The 14,401-nt window shown below is 46.4% G+C and overlaps 3 protein-coding genes across 4 annotated transcripts; 1 reads left to right on the forward strand and 2 right to left on the reverse strand.

Moving 5' to 3' along the window:
• Positions 1 to 7,585: 7,585 nt before the first annotated feature.
• Positions 7,586 to 9,859, reverse strand: LOC125949529 (adenosine 3'-phospho 5'-phosphosulfate transporter 1). The gene is made up of 2 exons (XM_049676651.1): positions 9,535 to 9,859; positions 7,586 to 9,473 (listed from the first exon to the last, which is right to left on the reverse strand). Exons 1-2 carry the CDS (start codon positions 9,564 to 9,566, stop codon positions 8,075 to 8,077), a joined length of 1,431 nt encoding a protein of 476 aa, XP_049532608.1. The 5' UTR covers positions 9,567 to 9,859; the 3' UTR covers positions 7,586 to 8,074.
• Positions 9,860 to 9,955: 96 nt separating this feature from the next.
• Positions 9,956 to 11,796, forward strand: LOC125949523 (probable glutamate--tRNA ligase, mitochondrial). Its single transcript, XM_049676646.1, has 3 exons — positions 9,956 to 10,215; positions 10,285 to 11,469; positions 11,546 to 11,796. Exons 1-3 carry the CDS (start codon positions 10,023 to 10,025, stop codon positions 11,794 to 11,796), a joined length of 1,629 nt encoding a protein of 542 aa, XP_049532603.1. The 5' UTR covers positions 9,956 to 10,022.
• Positions 11,797 to 11,811: 15 nt separating this feature from the next.
• LOC125949530 (serine incorporator 1) lies at positions 11,812 to 14,323 on the reverse strand. 2 transcript variants are annotated; one of them, XM_049676654.1, is made up of 4 exons: positions 14,139 to 14,323; positions 12,830 to 13,844; positions 12,458 to 12,614; positions 11,812 to 12,381 (listed from the first exon to the last, which is right to left on the reverse strand). In XM_049676654.1, exons 1-4 carry the CDS (start codon positions 14,172 to 14,174, stop codon positions 12,243 to 12,245), a joined length of 1,347 nt encoding a protein of 448 aa, XP_049532611.1. In that variant the 5' UTR covers positions 14,175 to 14,323; the 3' UTR covers positions 11,812 to 12,242. The 2 variants fall into 2 exon arrangements, with proteins under 2 accessions (XP_049532611.1, XP_049532609.1); XM_049676652.1 differs by having other exon boundaries at positions 12,458 to 12,623.
• Positions 14,324 to 14,401: the final 78 nt, after the last annotated feature.

The following is a 14,401-nucleotide window of genomic DNA, read 5'->3' on the forward strand; positions in this document are numbered from 1 at the left end:
GCCCAGCAAACATAAATAAAGGGCAGCGGCGACCATCATCCATCAAGCGGATTTATGTGCCGGAAAGAAACGGAAACAGAGCCCATTTCCGGAACTCGTCGGCACACGAGAAGGGCAGCTTTTGGAAGCCAGTCCACCGAAAAACATGTGAACACATGCGAAAGCGGTGCTGTAGTCGAAATTTCAGAAGCACCAGGAGTTAATAGAGAGTCTTGTTTCGTCATTTGATTTTCGTTACTGTCTTTGCATACTTACCATCGCTTTGAGCGGTGTTGGAACCGTGCCGGTCGAACCCAAGCCGAACCAGATCCCATCAGCATTATTTATCCAATTTTCTTCTCTATTGAATCCGTATGGCATGTGAGTTATTCGGTTTTGCCAGCGTCAGAGCCAGCTCGAGACCTTTGGTTGCTCATTGCTCCATGTTTACATTGCGCTGGTTAGCTACTTTGTATCACCTGCGAACTGCCTGGTCGTAGGAAGTGAAACTGTTACAAATGGGATTATCTGCTATGGCGGCCACTGGATTGCTTTTCCAGCCCGCTGGTTGCCGCAATATCCTGTTGCCGAAGTGGCCGGCTCTTCGATGTACGATCAGAAACAGACGGTTCGGTTATATGCCGAAGTGCCGCACGCGGTGGCAATCTACTCACCATAAAAGCACTCTCTGCCTCCGTTCTTTGGCTTCTGGTGGTTGCCATATACTACCACTACTAAGAGGCTGGCGTGTGAAGGTTCTAGTAACCGTTCTGAGCCCAATATTTTATTCAGTAATTTGTCGTTAAGTACCCGATCGTGAATAATGCTATTTCTGAACCAACTTCTCGTAACAGCTGCTAAGCCATATCCGTGGTTTCCCTGGCTATTCGAGGAAATACAGGCCATCGAGGAAAGATATATTTTTGGTCGCTTCATTAATGCACTCAAACTCGATTTAGGCATGAACTTATGGATTATTCTAATACTAGCAATGCTCTTGGCATTTTTTTTTTTAACAAAATACTTACACAAACTGAAAGCAGAAAATTGTTCTAGACATATTAATAGGGCCAGAATAGACTATCTCTATCTATATTTCCTCAAATGTTCATCATTCCGATAAGAAAAAACTATCATCTAAGTAATATCCTTCGAATGTCACGAAATGTTATCATATCGTACGGTTCCGGTAAAATATGCATGCTCATTTCGTTTGAAATAGGATGACATTGATTGGAAACTGTTTCAACAGCTGAATCTACTGCAAAATGGGATTCGATCTGTGCCTCTCTGTTCAAAGTTCTTCTCTTCTGGTGTAGGGTCAAAAACAGGATAACGGCCAAGCTCTCATCGACCTTCGTTTTTTTGTGGTTCTGTTTTTCTTCCCCTGACTACTTGAAACGTGAAATCATTTCCACTGATGAAGGTCAATTTTGGTGCTGACTCTTCGGGGCAGCAGCAGCAGCATCAGCGCAACAAGCATGAACCACTCGTTGACAGTGGGAAATTCGTTTCGAAATGAGACACATGATTTCCATACGCATTGTGTCCAGCGAAGACTAGCGCATGGAAAGCGCAATGTCACGCTACAGACCCATCGGATGGTGGCTAGATGGACAGATGAAATCGGCGATCAGAAGAGCTTTGATGGTATCATTCACATCGCTGTGATCTGACGATAGACATCCTCTAGGTTATTAGTTTCCAAAGAGCTGTATAGTACTTCCTCAAAGTGGATTTTAGTACTTTTGATTTGAATCCACGTCAACAATCAAAAATAGTATACGAAACATCGTAAGCAGTTATCCGATTTTGAACTTTTCAAATGTATGAAGTAGCCCTGAATTACGTAAGTCAGTCAGTTGAATTGGAAAAAACACAAATAGTTTTCCATTTTCCAATCTGCACATTGCTGGCCAATGCATTTACCGGAGGGGCCATTATACGCCATTACACTCCGGGCGAGCCTTTCCATAAAGAGACACCCCGCTGGCGCGGTCAGAAACAATAACCCCTGCAACAATACCGCCTACTGGCTTTGTGTCTGTGGATTCCAGCATTGTTTCCGTAGCGATAAGCAAATGTTTCTGAAACAATCTTCGAAGCAACGAAGACTGCCGGACACGAGACACGAGGCACCTCCCATCCCGGCGCGGCAGTCCGTTGAGCGTCGTATTTGGATTGAAAACCGGTCGAGCATGTCCCGTGAAGCCGGAGTACGTCGGAGAGATTTGAAAAGTTTTTTATCCCCTCCCACCCGCAAGGGAAGTATTCTCCATCATCCTTGCCGTGGTTATGAGATTGTGATGTTTCACTGTAAGGGACTGCCGCCTGTTGTCGATCGGCGGTGTTTGAAAGACCACACCAGAACAGAGCAAGCGGGTGGCAGGATACTGAACAATTGTTCGGACAGCAACAGGGAAACCCACCGCAAGCTAGATTGGAGAGAAGAGAGAGAGAGATAGAGAGAGAAAAAGTGGTCCAATGAAACCACAATAAATGGGCGAGCAGAAACAAAAAGCGCCTAGCTACGAACTAGAACACTCCGATAATGCCTATGCTTGCCGCCATTCCGGGGCATACCATCCGCCACAAGGAAGATGGTGCGCACATCCGTCAATTTTAAGCTTCCGGTTTGAGGCGGTAACTCGGAGAAAGCATGGCAGCATGAAATGAAGCCGGGTGTTTGCTTGATGCACTCTTCACCTAACCGGCTAGTGAAGTCCCTGCGGCAACAAGGGAAGCATCGTAAGGAAATTGGATTTAATCTTATCGTGTTCCCGTGCGATGCTCTTGACCTAGAATGCACGATATTCTCGGCAACTGTTAACCGCTTGCTAATAACAATATGATTGAAGTGCGCTCGAGCATCGGCATATGCTCGGGTCGATAGAGATCACAGTTATGCTGCACAACATGCAATAACTGCCTGAAACACAAACTATGTGTAGTAATTGTATGCACAGCGACCAACGAATTTGATTCTCTTGAAACTGGCAAGAATTTTAATAAAATCCGCCTTGAAAGCTTAACTGCGGTGTACTTTATATCATCAAAACTCGCAAAGTAAAACAAGATTGTTTAACCGGTTGCATTCTTCCGGGGGATTCTAAAGGGAAGAGTGAATAACGTGCGGAGATGTTATCCGATCCAACTTTCAAATAAAGTGTGTCTGTGCGGAAAAGTACCATCCAAGGCTTTGCTTAGCTGCCGAGTAACCGAAGTAAGTCAAAATTTTCCCAGAAATAATCGGTTCTCCTCTTCAGCGAGACCTTCGGGGGCGTGCAGATCATTGGCATGCTGGCATGCAATTTCGCGAACGGAACCCCTAAACCAAGCTGCTTCACTACACGCGCCGCATCCCGAATGGCCAGAAGAACGTGGTTAGGAAATGTAATTAAACTGTTTCGGAGGGTAAACTCGGTCCATCGTGCCATCGGCCAACCATCACGAAGATCACCGTCACAGATCCTTATCAAATTTTCAACACAATCGACAGTGGCACCGAAAAGGATTCTTCTTGGAAGACCCTCTTCACGCTACCAGAGGCGTACGAAGGGTGCTCACAACGACGCATAATCACGGTCCCTGTTACTGCAACCGAATGCCGAAACTAGCACGGGGTTTTCAACAACTCTGCACCTTGGCCGTTCCGTTGTTTGTGGTGGCGCAGAAGTCGTAATTGTTGCTTCACCGAGTGCGAGGTGCACCCGCTAAGATCGCTAGGCATCGTGTTGTTGGTGCAGATGGTCATGGTCTCAAATGGCTACCATTAACGTTCATCAACTGTAGCCGTCTTTTTGTGCTGTTTGCCAGGTGTTCTGCCCGCCCTCCCCGGGCCGGTACTTACCATTAGCAAATGGCGGTTATTTAGTTCTTCGCTTCAAGTACGGCATTAACGTGCTACGGTGTTGGATAAGCAATAGACCAGGAGCACGAGTGGCGGTAATGCCACGCTAGCGTGTGTGTTGCCTATCAGACGAGTAGTGGGGATAATTGTTTCGCGTGTGCCACATGCTGATTCTAGTGCCATGCATGGCAGCTAAAACGCACTGGAACCGTACCTGCGAACGATCGTTTCATAATTATGATTGTTAGAAATAGTTTAAATATGATTCTGTTGGGATTAATGGTTTAAGCAATATTCTTGGACCCTTAAAACTGACGCCTACTAAGTTGCAAAGCACTCAAGGCAAACACACGGTACTCCTAGGAATGCACGATTGGTACTCGAAAGGAAGTAAATTCCACGAGCGAATCACAATTCAGCGAAGGCAAGCGACAGGAGAGCTTTGGTGAGCATTGGTGAGCATTGCGTGACCAGCTGTAATCACCCCCGGGATAGTATTTCGCCGACGTGTCCCAAAAACTCATTTCAAACGACAAACCCGTCTCTCCATTCGATTGCGTGAAAATGCAGCTCGCATCAACGAAACCATTTTCATCATGTCCACTCGTTTGCAGTGCACAGCACCAAGCCTAGCGTTATCCACTGGACCGGACCAGCGACAGCCAAGAGATGGCTTTTCGCATTTACCGGTCCAGGCCGTGCGGAAGTAATATGGGTATGGTCAGCGCATTTGATGCGCACCATCAAATGCCATGATGGGTGAGGCTAGTTCGATGATCATGGTCGTCGTAGCCCACGCGCGTTATCGTCGATGTGTGGCTGGTCCGTTGGCAGACGCACGAGGAAAGCAATCTGTTACTTGTACAACCAGAAGTGGCATCCGAAATGAAATTCTTTGCTGTTCTCCTGCTGGAACGTTGCAAGCGTAAGTGTAATATGCTGTAATTTAAAACTCTAAAGTCAGCAGACAGCACAACGGGATTATATAAATGGCTCATTTAATGGATGAAGATTTGGGATTAATTGAATTGGCATTCTTTATTCTGTATCCAACCATACAGCCTTGTTGCTGAAGCGATATATCCTGCAATAAGCGATGAAGCTAAACATGTTATGGAAGTTGAAACAATGTAACTTCCACCATACAATACCAAACGTTTGAATGAACGTGGTACATTCACATGTAACTAAATCTGATTTCTTTGGTGGAACTATTTTATATGCAATTCAGACTACTCTATTTTAACAGCCAATAAATGAGTGCGGTCTTACAGAGGGTTAAAACAAATTGTGAGCTTTAGCTTTAAATTTAAACCAAAACGAACATGCATACCGTAAGGACAGTGCTCAATGGTCCCTACTTCAACATGCAAATACAAAGAAGGACGGTAACCTGCAGAATCACGCAATGTGCGCACTTTCTAACAAACCCTGTACCGCGAGGATTAACGTCTAAAACGGCTTAGCGGACCCGCTGCGGTGACAAAGGGTATAGTGATTCGAGTGGACAAGGCAGTGGTTCGTCCCGTTGGTTTTGCTCCATCGGGTTAAGGGTCAACGGGTTCATGGCTGCTCGGCAGTCGCTACCTTCCAATTTAAACGTATTTTCTCGTTAGATTCTCTATACCTTCCCACCGAAAATGACATTATAATTTCGGCGGTAAATACGGGTTCGCGAACCTTTTTTATTGCTGTCCACCTTCCCGTTAATGCACGATAATCATGCTTTCGACCAGAAAAAAAAAAATGGTTTCAAAAGCCACAATTTCAATCCGTGTCATCGCCGTCCAGCGTGGGTTTTAGTGCTCGGCTCCTGCTTATTGATTGTCCATATGGTGCCCATATCGATGATTTCGGTGTTGTTTCGTAGGCTTCCACGTTTCGCCATTTTCCCTTGGATTGTTTCGTCGTGGTCGTGGTTTTCTTAATTTTCCTCATCTTCTTTTTATGCTTTTTCGTAGTAGTCCGTCGGGTGGTCGTCGTCTTACGTCCTGTGGTAGTAGTCGGTTTCTTCGTGGTCGTAGTTGTCGTGGTTGTGGTTGTGGTGGTTGTTGTTGTTGTAGGAGTCGTCGTGGTAGTCGATGGAGTCCGAGTGCGCTTCACGCGTCTTTTAGTGGTAGACGTTAGTTCATTTACCTGCGTCGTCTTCAACGCGAGCTCCGTTGTTGTTGAAACAAAGATAGTGGAAACATCGCTGCTTTGTTGTAAGACAGGTACCGTCAGAACAGGTACAACTGGGATCACGGGAAGTGATGGTTCTTTACCCTCCGAATGCCTTTCCGTTGTACTACCTTGCACAACTGTGGTGACGTTGGTATCTGCATTTGAAAAGTAAAGACAAAGGTGAATATCGAATTCGTGGCATTCTTCGCTGAAAATGGAATCGTATTTCTTTACTAGCATATCCGGTCAGCAGCCCATCGGTGAACTCGGGATAGGACAGATTGCTTAACCAAGCCATATTGATTAAATCATAGTAGGAGTAATCTTTGTAGTCAGTATTGGTACAGTTCGTGCACTGAGCAACAGACTCGCCAACAGTACCATTGTTTTCAGACCTCGGCGATAGTCCACCTCCGGAAAACTGTGGAAGACGCTAAATATTTCAGTACAATTTGGTAGAGTAACAGTCGGGATATGCATTACCGCGTAACCAGCAGCTGATTTCGGTAGGCCATTCGCACTTAACTAATGTACGGGGGAGAAAACGGTTATAGATACCCTTAATTTTTAACCATTTATTCAGAAAGATCTCTCACCTGAGCACCTGGCGCAGGCTGTGGAAGATAAGACAAGGTTACTTCAACGAATTAAATGGAAGATTATATTTACCGTTCTTGCTGCGGACGATTTGGTTGTTGACTGTAACAATAATATACATTATCGGTCACTTTGCACCAAATTTAACCTTGCAGGAATTCGGCATTATACTCACTACCCGAATGGCGGCCGACTGAGAACCAGCCTGCGAAGGGGTGTTCCCACGTTAGTAATCCATAATCGTTATTCAAATGATAGAAACTTACCGGCGCTGACACCTTTTCATAATCCACTATAATCAGACGATCTACTTTCTGTAAGAAAACCACAATCCACAAGTTTGCTAAGGATTTTCATTTTCACTCCCAGCCGACGAAACGTACCTTGATTGGCTTTGGGGTTGTTTGGCCATATAGGCCCTGTAGATTAAATTCATTGAAAAGAAACCGAATGGTTCAATACTAACTAAATCACGGTAAATAAAACTACCAAAAACTAACCTCCATCATGAGACAGGTGGTAACCAAATGTAAAGCCCATTGTAATCGGGCATGGGCAACCATGATACTTCAACGACTACGCTATCACAACTTCGAGAACCGTAATACTCGCCCGTCTGTATGAAAGGCTATTTATAGGCTCCACCAGTCAAATTATCACATTAAAAAACACTTTAGGCACAGCAGAGGGAAGTTAACTCTGTATTTAGGTGGAGGAATATAGAAAGATTGGGTGGATTGTTAAAATTATTTTATTATTCGAACTACGAACTACGACTGCTAGCATTATGCAGGGATCCGTCAAAACCAAATTATAATTTCTTATTCAAATTATTACATTATTTTACAATAAAAGTTATATGGTGTTTTGATAGGAATGTATACTAGCATAACCGGAGAGACAACGTAAACGAAGTTCTTCGTCGAGATGTACAAAATCTTTTGTGGAAAACATGGTAAATTCATTTCTTTCGAATAAATTTCCAACAATTCGCGGTTTTGCTTGTCGAATCAACTACATAAAATTTTATTTGCGCTTTGACTCGCAACCAGCTTTGTTTCAAACAACCTTTTCCTCTTTCCTTTCACTGGATGCCTTTTAGATGTTTCACTGGAAGTGGTCTCTACGTTCCGTTACACTCGAACTGTAAATTAGATATTCACATTTTTGGTTACAGCAAGCATTTGGATGTAATTTGGCGTACACTGCCCGCCACTAATGCGTAAGATTCGGTTTTTTTTCATTACTTTCGAGAAATCTGCTGTACATAAATACTTCATTTAAGCGTTGGCAGCCCTGCGTTAAGCCGTAAAATCTATTGCCGTCCTAGAATCTACCGCTAAGCGTCGTTCGGAGCGGACCATCTAGCCATGGCTGTTGTTCCTTAAAACCATCTACCGTTGTTCTCGTTTAGAAATGGCCCGAGGGTTCTAGCAATACCGCCTTATGATTACTTAAGTAAGAGGGAACCCAAGCACAACGTCTCTAAACGTTAATACGTGGCTTTACTAGACTTTGCGCCGCTTGATGTCTCTGTTTGATCGCTTTCAGCCGCTGGTTACAGTAAACACGCAGGAATATTGCAAGAAACACGATCAGCACACCGATCACACCGAGGAATGAAATGCGATGCTGATAGATAAGACAAGAGAGCAGAATAGCGATCGCTTGCCGGAGTGTCATGATGATCGTAAACACGACGGCACCGAACGTCGCTATCGTATAGAAGATGAATAGTTGCCCGATGGCCGACGAGATCGAGAGCACGACACAATCGATCACAAACTTTGGATGATCGACGGCAAACACAAGCGAGCTATAGAACCCACCCTGCATGGCCAACGAAGCCCCCGTGAAGAGGGTACTGAAGAGATTCACGCCACACATCATCTGAATAGAGGACATCGAATAGGTCTTGAATAACTCTCCCTGCCAGTTGGAAGTGAAGCTATCGAAGATCATATACAACGTGAGCAGCAGCACGCCCGTCAACGTCGTTATGGCGGTCGCCTTCGATTCGTCGGTGGAGCCGGTCAGAAAGAAGATCATTCCGACGGAGATCATCACTGCCGTCAAATACTCGTAGAACTCGTACTTGTTGCGCGATATAATCTTGCCCATGATCATCACCGGAATGATTTTGCAGGATTTAGCCAGCACCTGCGTAGGAAAGTTCACAAACTTGAGCGCCTCATACTGGAACCAGGCGCTCATGATATTGGAGAACGACGCGAACGAGTACTTGTACAGTGGTGCACGATGGCGGAATTGTCGCTTGGCCACGAGATACACGGCGGTGATCATGAAACCCAGCACACGGTTCGAAAACACCAGAAACTGGGAATCTTTGAAGTGCGATTTCCGCTTCTCCGGACCCTCGTACTCTTGAGTCATAATCTTTTCCTGAAGCAAACCCCAGGTCAGGTAGGATCCCATCAGGCCCACGAGGCAGTAGGTGAGCAGTCTACATTCCTGGGCCGTTGTGCGCTTGTTGGCGGTGCCCTTACCGGCACTCTGGCTTCCGGTAGCTCCGTGCTCCAGTGAACGATCATCCGATCCCGATCCGGAGAAGCAAAACTTCACCAACGATGCAAGGTGTGACCGTTCGGAACGCTCAAGATATTTGCTACGCTTGGAGTACTTGTAGATCAGTACACCGGGCACAAAGATGCACAGATATCCGAACAGGTTCACCGTCAACCGGAGCAGCCAGGAGTACTGTTTCGATGTTTTGTCGATGAGTTGGCTTAGGGTAAGTTCAAGCTGTGGTTCTGCTCCCTCCAACGGTGATGCATTTTCCAACGACACGGGACCATTATTAAGCGATTCGTAGATAATGTGAGACCCCAACCGCACAACGGTTATCGCAATGATGACAATAAAACTGTAATAAAGTAGAAGTAGAATGTTTAATCGATCCGCTGCCGACCGCTGTGTGTTCTTACCAAATAATTAAGTCAGGCACATAATTCCTCATGATGATTAAGGTGCACCGGAGACGCGCGAGCGAATAAAACGAACAGCGGATCTCGTTGTTCTTTTAAATCCAACCTCAGGCCAAACAATCGCGCGATTTATTGCGTGATAACGTGGCCAAAACGGAGTGGAAAGAAGTGAAAGGGCTAGACGAGCGAAGGGAACACAACACAGCAACAACAGCTCGTCGCAAGTTGCCACCGGGTAATTCCGGACACTATTATGGAATCATATTAATGCTGGAAATACTACACAACTAGCGAATGCTACTCCGTAAAATTCCGAATCCGATAAAAAATGTTGACAAAAAAAGGTCCTGCAGGGTTGTACTTGGTGCTAGTTTGTTGTGACAGTTGACCTACAGGGTTGTTTTCGAGGCTAGTGTGTTTTGATTCCGCTGTTCGGAAAAACCACAACTGTTTCGTCATTCCGGAATGTTTCCCGTTCGCAATCAACGATGAACCTCATTTTCGTCACCTTTTGGCGCACTAGTCTTCCACGGGGGTTGCCGAAGAGGCTGAGCACAACACCGGCAACCAGTTTCCGTTCATACTGTGATCATAGGACACCGGTAGAGACCACACCTTCGGACGCGAAAAGGCCAAACGATGGAGAGGTTGTGCGGGTACGATTCGCCCCTAGTCCAACAGGTAAATTGCGTCTCGATGATAACGGTGATTGTGGATTTGTTTTAACAATTTTTCCCTCGTTGTCGTCAGGTTTCATGCACCTCGGAGGACTGCGAACGGCGCTGTACAACTATCTGTATGCCAAGGCACACGGTGGACAGTTTGTGCTGCGTATTGAAGACACGGATCAAGAGCGGTTTGTCGAGGGAGCATCGGAAAAACTGTACGCCGACCTCAAGTGGGCCGGTATCGAACCAGACGAAGATCCATTCAAGGGTGGCCCTCATGGACCGTACACCCAGAGCCAGCGGTACGAGATCTATAAGCGTGAGGTGAAGAAACTAATGGAAGATGGTCGGGCCTATTACTGTTTCTGCACCGAGCGCCGGCTGGAGTTGTTGCGCAAGGAAGCGCTTCGTTTGCGGCAGGTTCCAAAGTATGACAATAAGTGTCGTCATCTTACGCCGGGTCAGGTGGCGGAACGATTGGCCAAGAATGACAAATTCTGCATACGCTTCAAACTTCACTCTAAAGGCGATGAGTTCCAAGATGCTATCTTTGGAAAAATCGTTTACTTTATTGCACAGCAGGAGGGCGACCCGATTTTAATTAAATCTGACGGTTTTCCGACGTATCACTTTGCAAACGTGGTCGACGATCACTACATGCGCATCACGCATGTGCTACGCGGTGTGGAGTGGCAAATTTCCACTCCAAAACATATTCAGCTGTTTCACGCGTTCGGCTGGCGACCGCCACAGTACGCTCATCTGCCACTGATCATGAATCCGAACGGGACGAAGCTCAGCAAACGACAGGGTGATGTGCAGTTGGAGCACTACCGTAACAATGGCACCTTTCCGCAGGCGCTGCTTAACTACGTCACGCAGAGTGGTGGAGGATTTGGGCGCGAGTTGCTGGAAATTACAGCACCACAACTACCGGACCTAGTTCGGTTGTTTGACCTGAAGAAGATTAACACAAACTCTAGTCGCCTAAACCCGGAACTTTTGAAGCATTTCAATCGCGCCGAAATACGACATAAGCTTGAAAACGATAGTGTGGCTGCCGAAGGAATCGTACGCGAAGTTACCGAGATGGTACGGAAAGAGTTCCCCAAAGAGAGCAAACAGCTGCAACTGGAACCAGAGCATGTGCGAGAAGTACTGAGCTGGTCTCTGCCGCGGATCGACTCCTTGCACGATCTCGTCCGGGGTAAACTATCCTTCCTCTGGGTACTACCGAAGCCAACGAAGGAAAAGATTGTCGATACTGGTAAGACGAAACAGCTCAAGAGAGCTCCAAATGTTATATGAACGATAATCTTTTGGAACCCTCTCTCTTCTTCTAGACATCTTGACACTGCTGGCGAAAAACCTCTCCACTGAGACGGATGTACCGGAGTTTAGTAAGGCGGAACTGAGCCGTTTCATCAAAACATTTGCCGAGCGGAACCATCTTGCATTTGAGAAGCTGATGAAGGCACTGCGCGCGGGATTGAGTGGACTGCAGGAAGGTCCCTCGGTACCGGAAATGATGGAAATTCTGGGACGTGAAAAGACAGTGCAACGAATCGTGTTGGCAACGGGAAGGCAAAAGTAACGAACCGCGGCTGTAGCTGTTCCTGCCTATAGATTTGCGGGATTTATTGAATCTATTTAAGCTTTCTGTTCCAGCTGTATAATACACACATACAAGCAGTTGAATAACGCACTACCGCGTGCAGCTACCGGACGAATGTTAGAATGTTAAATCGATGTTGTGAAAACTAAAGGAAGGCTTTTAAACATCCCAATGGCAAACTACAGGATCAATTATTCTTCTTATTTCAAATTCTTTCTACTTCATGATGGTTTTCATTCCTTTTCCTACCACCTTTTAGCTGTTTGTTCATTCACTTTCCAGCCTGGTACATACAGATATATCACATTTAATAACTAAGAACCGAGAAAGTTAAGATGGTAGATTGTTCGGTACAGGGCTATGAAGAAGATGGATTAAAACATGAGAGATTATAGCACCACCATCACGTTTCTCTAGTGTGGAGCTTAGTTAAATTCACGGTCGCTCAACACCATCGGCGCAATCAAGGTCCAACCATAGAGGGCAATACACATCCAGCTGGACACTACCTTAACCCACATGGAGGCGGCGTTTGCGTTAAGTGTTTCCAGCGAAGAGTTTGGTCTAAAACGAATGGCAACGTCATGAGGATCGATCGCATTCAATCGTGTGGTTCTTTTTCCCGAAAGATGATACTTACTGGTACCAGTTGGTGAGGGTCATCATGACGTACAGTGTGGCAGTGATGAACACGACGTGGAACAGGGACCAATTGTATGCTACGGCTTCTTCCTCGTTGTCACGCACCTCATTGCCGTTGCCACCATTACCGGCGGAACTGTCGTCGCTGAGGCTGGCTGTAAGATCTTAATGTTATTAGTAAACAAGGTTCAAATATTCCCACCGAGTCGCAACGTCGATACGAACGACCACAAGAGCGACCACAAAGGCGTAAAGATAGCGAACAGAATACGTCGAGTGTTAGTCAGGAATCGTGCAAGGGGTTAAGCAAGGTAGAGCAGCTAGCAATGGAAAGCCAGTAGAGCAGTAGATTAAGCAATGCATTACGTACCCTGCTTTTCGGGATCCGAGAATCGCGAAACATTGCTGGCGGAGCGCATGGAAGAGTAGAGAATGCACAGCAACCAGATGACGAGACCGATGATGCTCGTATTGTCGAAATGCACACGGTTCGTCTTCTCACCGATGATACCCAGGAATCCGGGATTGCACTCTGGGTCCGGATTATTAGCCACGGCCGACCAGGTCAGGTAAACGGTGTACAGCGTCACCATCGAACTCTGCAGCAATCCGGAACGAGGTTGGAACTCTTGCACACTGGGCCAGATCGACATGATGCTAACTCCAACGCACAGAATCATGTTGATCGTGATGAAGAACGTGTTCTGGGAGCAGCTCGACGATTGCGTGAAGTACACGTACAGCAACACGATACCGGTGAGCGAAAGGATGTACTGGATGCCGGTGGCACAGCAAAGGGCTGCGAACCAACCGCGTGATTCATCCTCCTCGTAGTTGCTCACCCAGGTATCGGCCCAGTTGTGCGCAAAGTCAATGATGTACACGAGCTGCACCAGGATGAAGGCGAACCCACCGATCAATCCGACCCACATCCAGGCCGGTCCAAAGCCCGTTTCCGGGATGAAGAAGGCACCGATCGCGATACCGATCACGATCATGAACTTAATACCCCAGAAACCGTTCTGTAGCGCAGCACGTGGATCCTTGGATGAGCGGACATTCAACATCATGACCGCCCAGAGGGCGAAGAAGCAAACGAGAGCGAAGCATATGCGGTACACCGCCAGATAGCCAACGGCCGAGCTGCAATCGAACGTCTCTCCGGCCGGTATGATGTTTGAAGCCGACGAAGTGGAGTTCACACAGAAGGGCACTTTCTTCAGCCAATCTTGCAGCCCCGGCGCAAGCATGATGGCACCGACGATTGCTCCGAGTACCAGCATCAGCGCGTACATGAAGCGCGTTGCCGTCGAGTTGGACTTCAGCGACGAAGGACATAGCGAGCAGCACAAAGAGCACGCAGTTCCCGTGCAGCAGCAAGCCAGCTAAATAAAAGGAAGAAAAACAGACAAAGTAAATAATACAATGTTGATATAGCATTGCGGATGTAAATCAAATAATGTAAAATCCATTCCTGAGGACAAGTTTAACCACCGTTCGGGGCCTCTGCCTCTGAAAAGGTGAATCATCCCCGAGGGTATTGCAACATGGCTCTAATCAAATTATGGAAAGAATCATGGAGAGAAATGTATTTTTTTGTAACTCGGCACTTCCTGATGCGGCCTTGATAACGACAAAACCAAGAAAAAAAACCCTCTACGGATTTGGCTGTAACTTACGTTGGCGGCCGATACCAGGCCCAAAACTGCTCCCATTTCTGCAAGTTTTACTTCTTCCGAGTTGTGTGGATAGTCTGGATGGTTTCACAAAGGTTCAAAAGAATGTAGAATTGCGATTTTCACTTCAATTGCGACTGTTTCTCAGCTCTTGAGGAAAAAATTGTCCGTGTCTCGTTGAAAACAAAGCCCGACTAAAAACGCGAGGGCTGTGTTCAACAACCAACCGGTTCAATCGGTTCAGGAAAAAATCTCACGGCAGGGTT

This window comes from Anopheles darlingi, chromosome 2 (assembly GCF_943734745.1).
Source record: "Anopheles darlingi chromosome 2, idAnoDarlMG_H_01, whole genome shotgun sequence".
Lineage (NCBI taxonomy): Eukaryota > Metazoa > Arthropoda > Insecta > Diptera > Culicidae > Anopheles > Anopheles darlingi.

Excerpts from the sequence above, each read along its gene's own strand:
- LOC125949529 (XM_049676651.1), bottom strand. The coding sequence starts at position 9,566 with ATGAGGAATTATGTGCCTGACTTAATTATTTG. Across the intron at positions 9,474-9,534 it reads GTGCCTGACTTAATTATTTG|TTTTATTGTCATCATTGCGA; the intron begins GTAAGAACACAC and ends ACTTTATTACAG.
- LOC125949523 (XM_049676646.1), top strand. The coding sequence starts at position 10,023 with ATGAACCTCATTTTCGTCACCTTTTGGCGCACTAGTCTTCCACGGGGG. Across the intron at positions 10,216-10,284 it reads ATTCGCCCCTAGTCCAACAG|GTTTCATGCACCTCGGAGGA; the intron begins GTAAATTGCGTC and ends CGTTGTCGTCAG. Across the intron at positions 11,470-11,545 it reads GGAAAAGATTGTCGATACTG|ACATCTTGACACTGCTGGCG; the intron begins GTAAGACGAAAC and ends CTCTTCTTCTAG.
- LOC125949530 (XM_049676652.1), bottom strand. The coding sequence starts at position 14,174 with ATGGGAGCAGTTTTGGGCCTGGTATCGGCCGCCAAC. Across the intron at positions 13,845-14,138 it reads GCCTGGTATCGGCCGCCAAC|CTGGCTTGCTGCTGCACGGG; the intron begins GTAAGTTACAGC and ends CCTTTTATTTAG. Across the intron at positions 12,624-12,829 it reads CTCGGATCCCGAAAAGCAGG|ATCTTACAGCCAGCCTCAGC; the intron begins GTACGTAATGCA and ends AATAACATTAAG.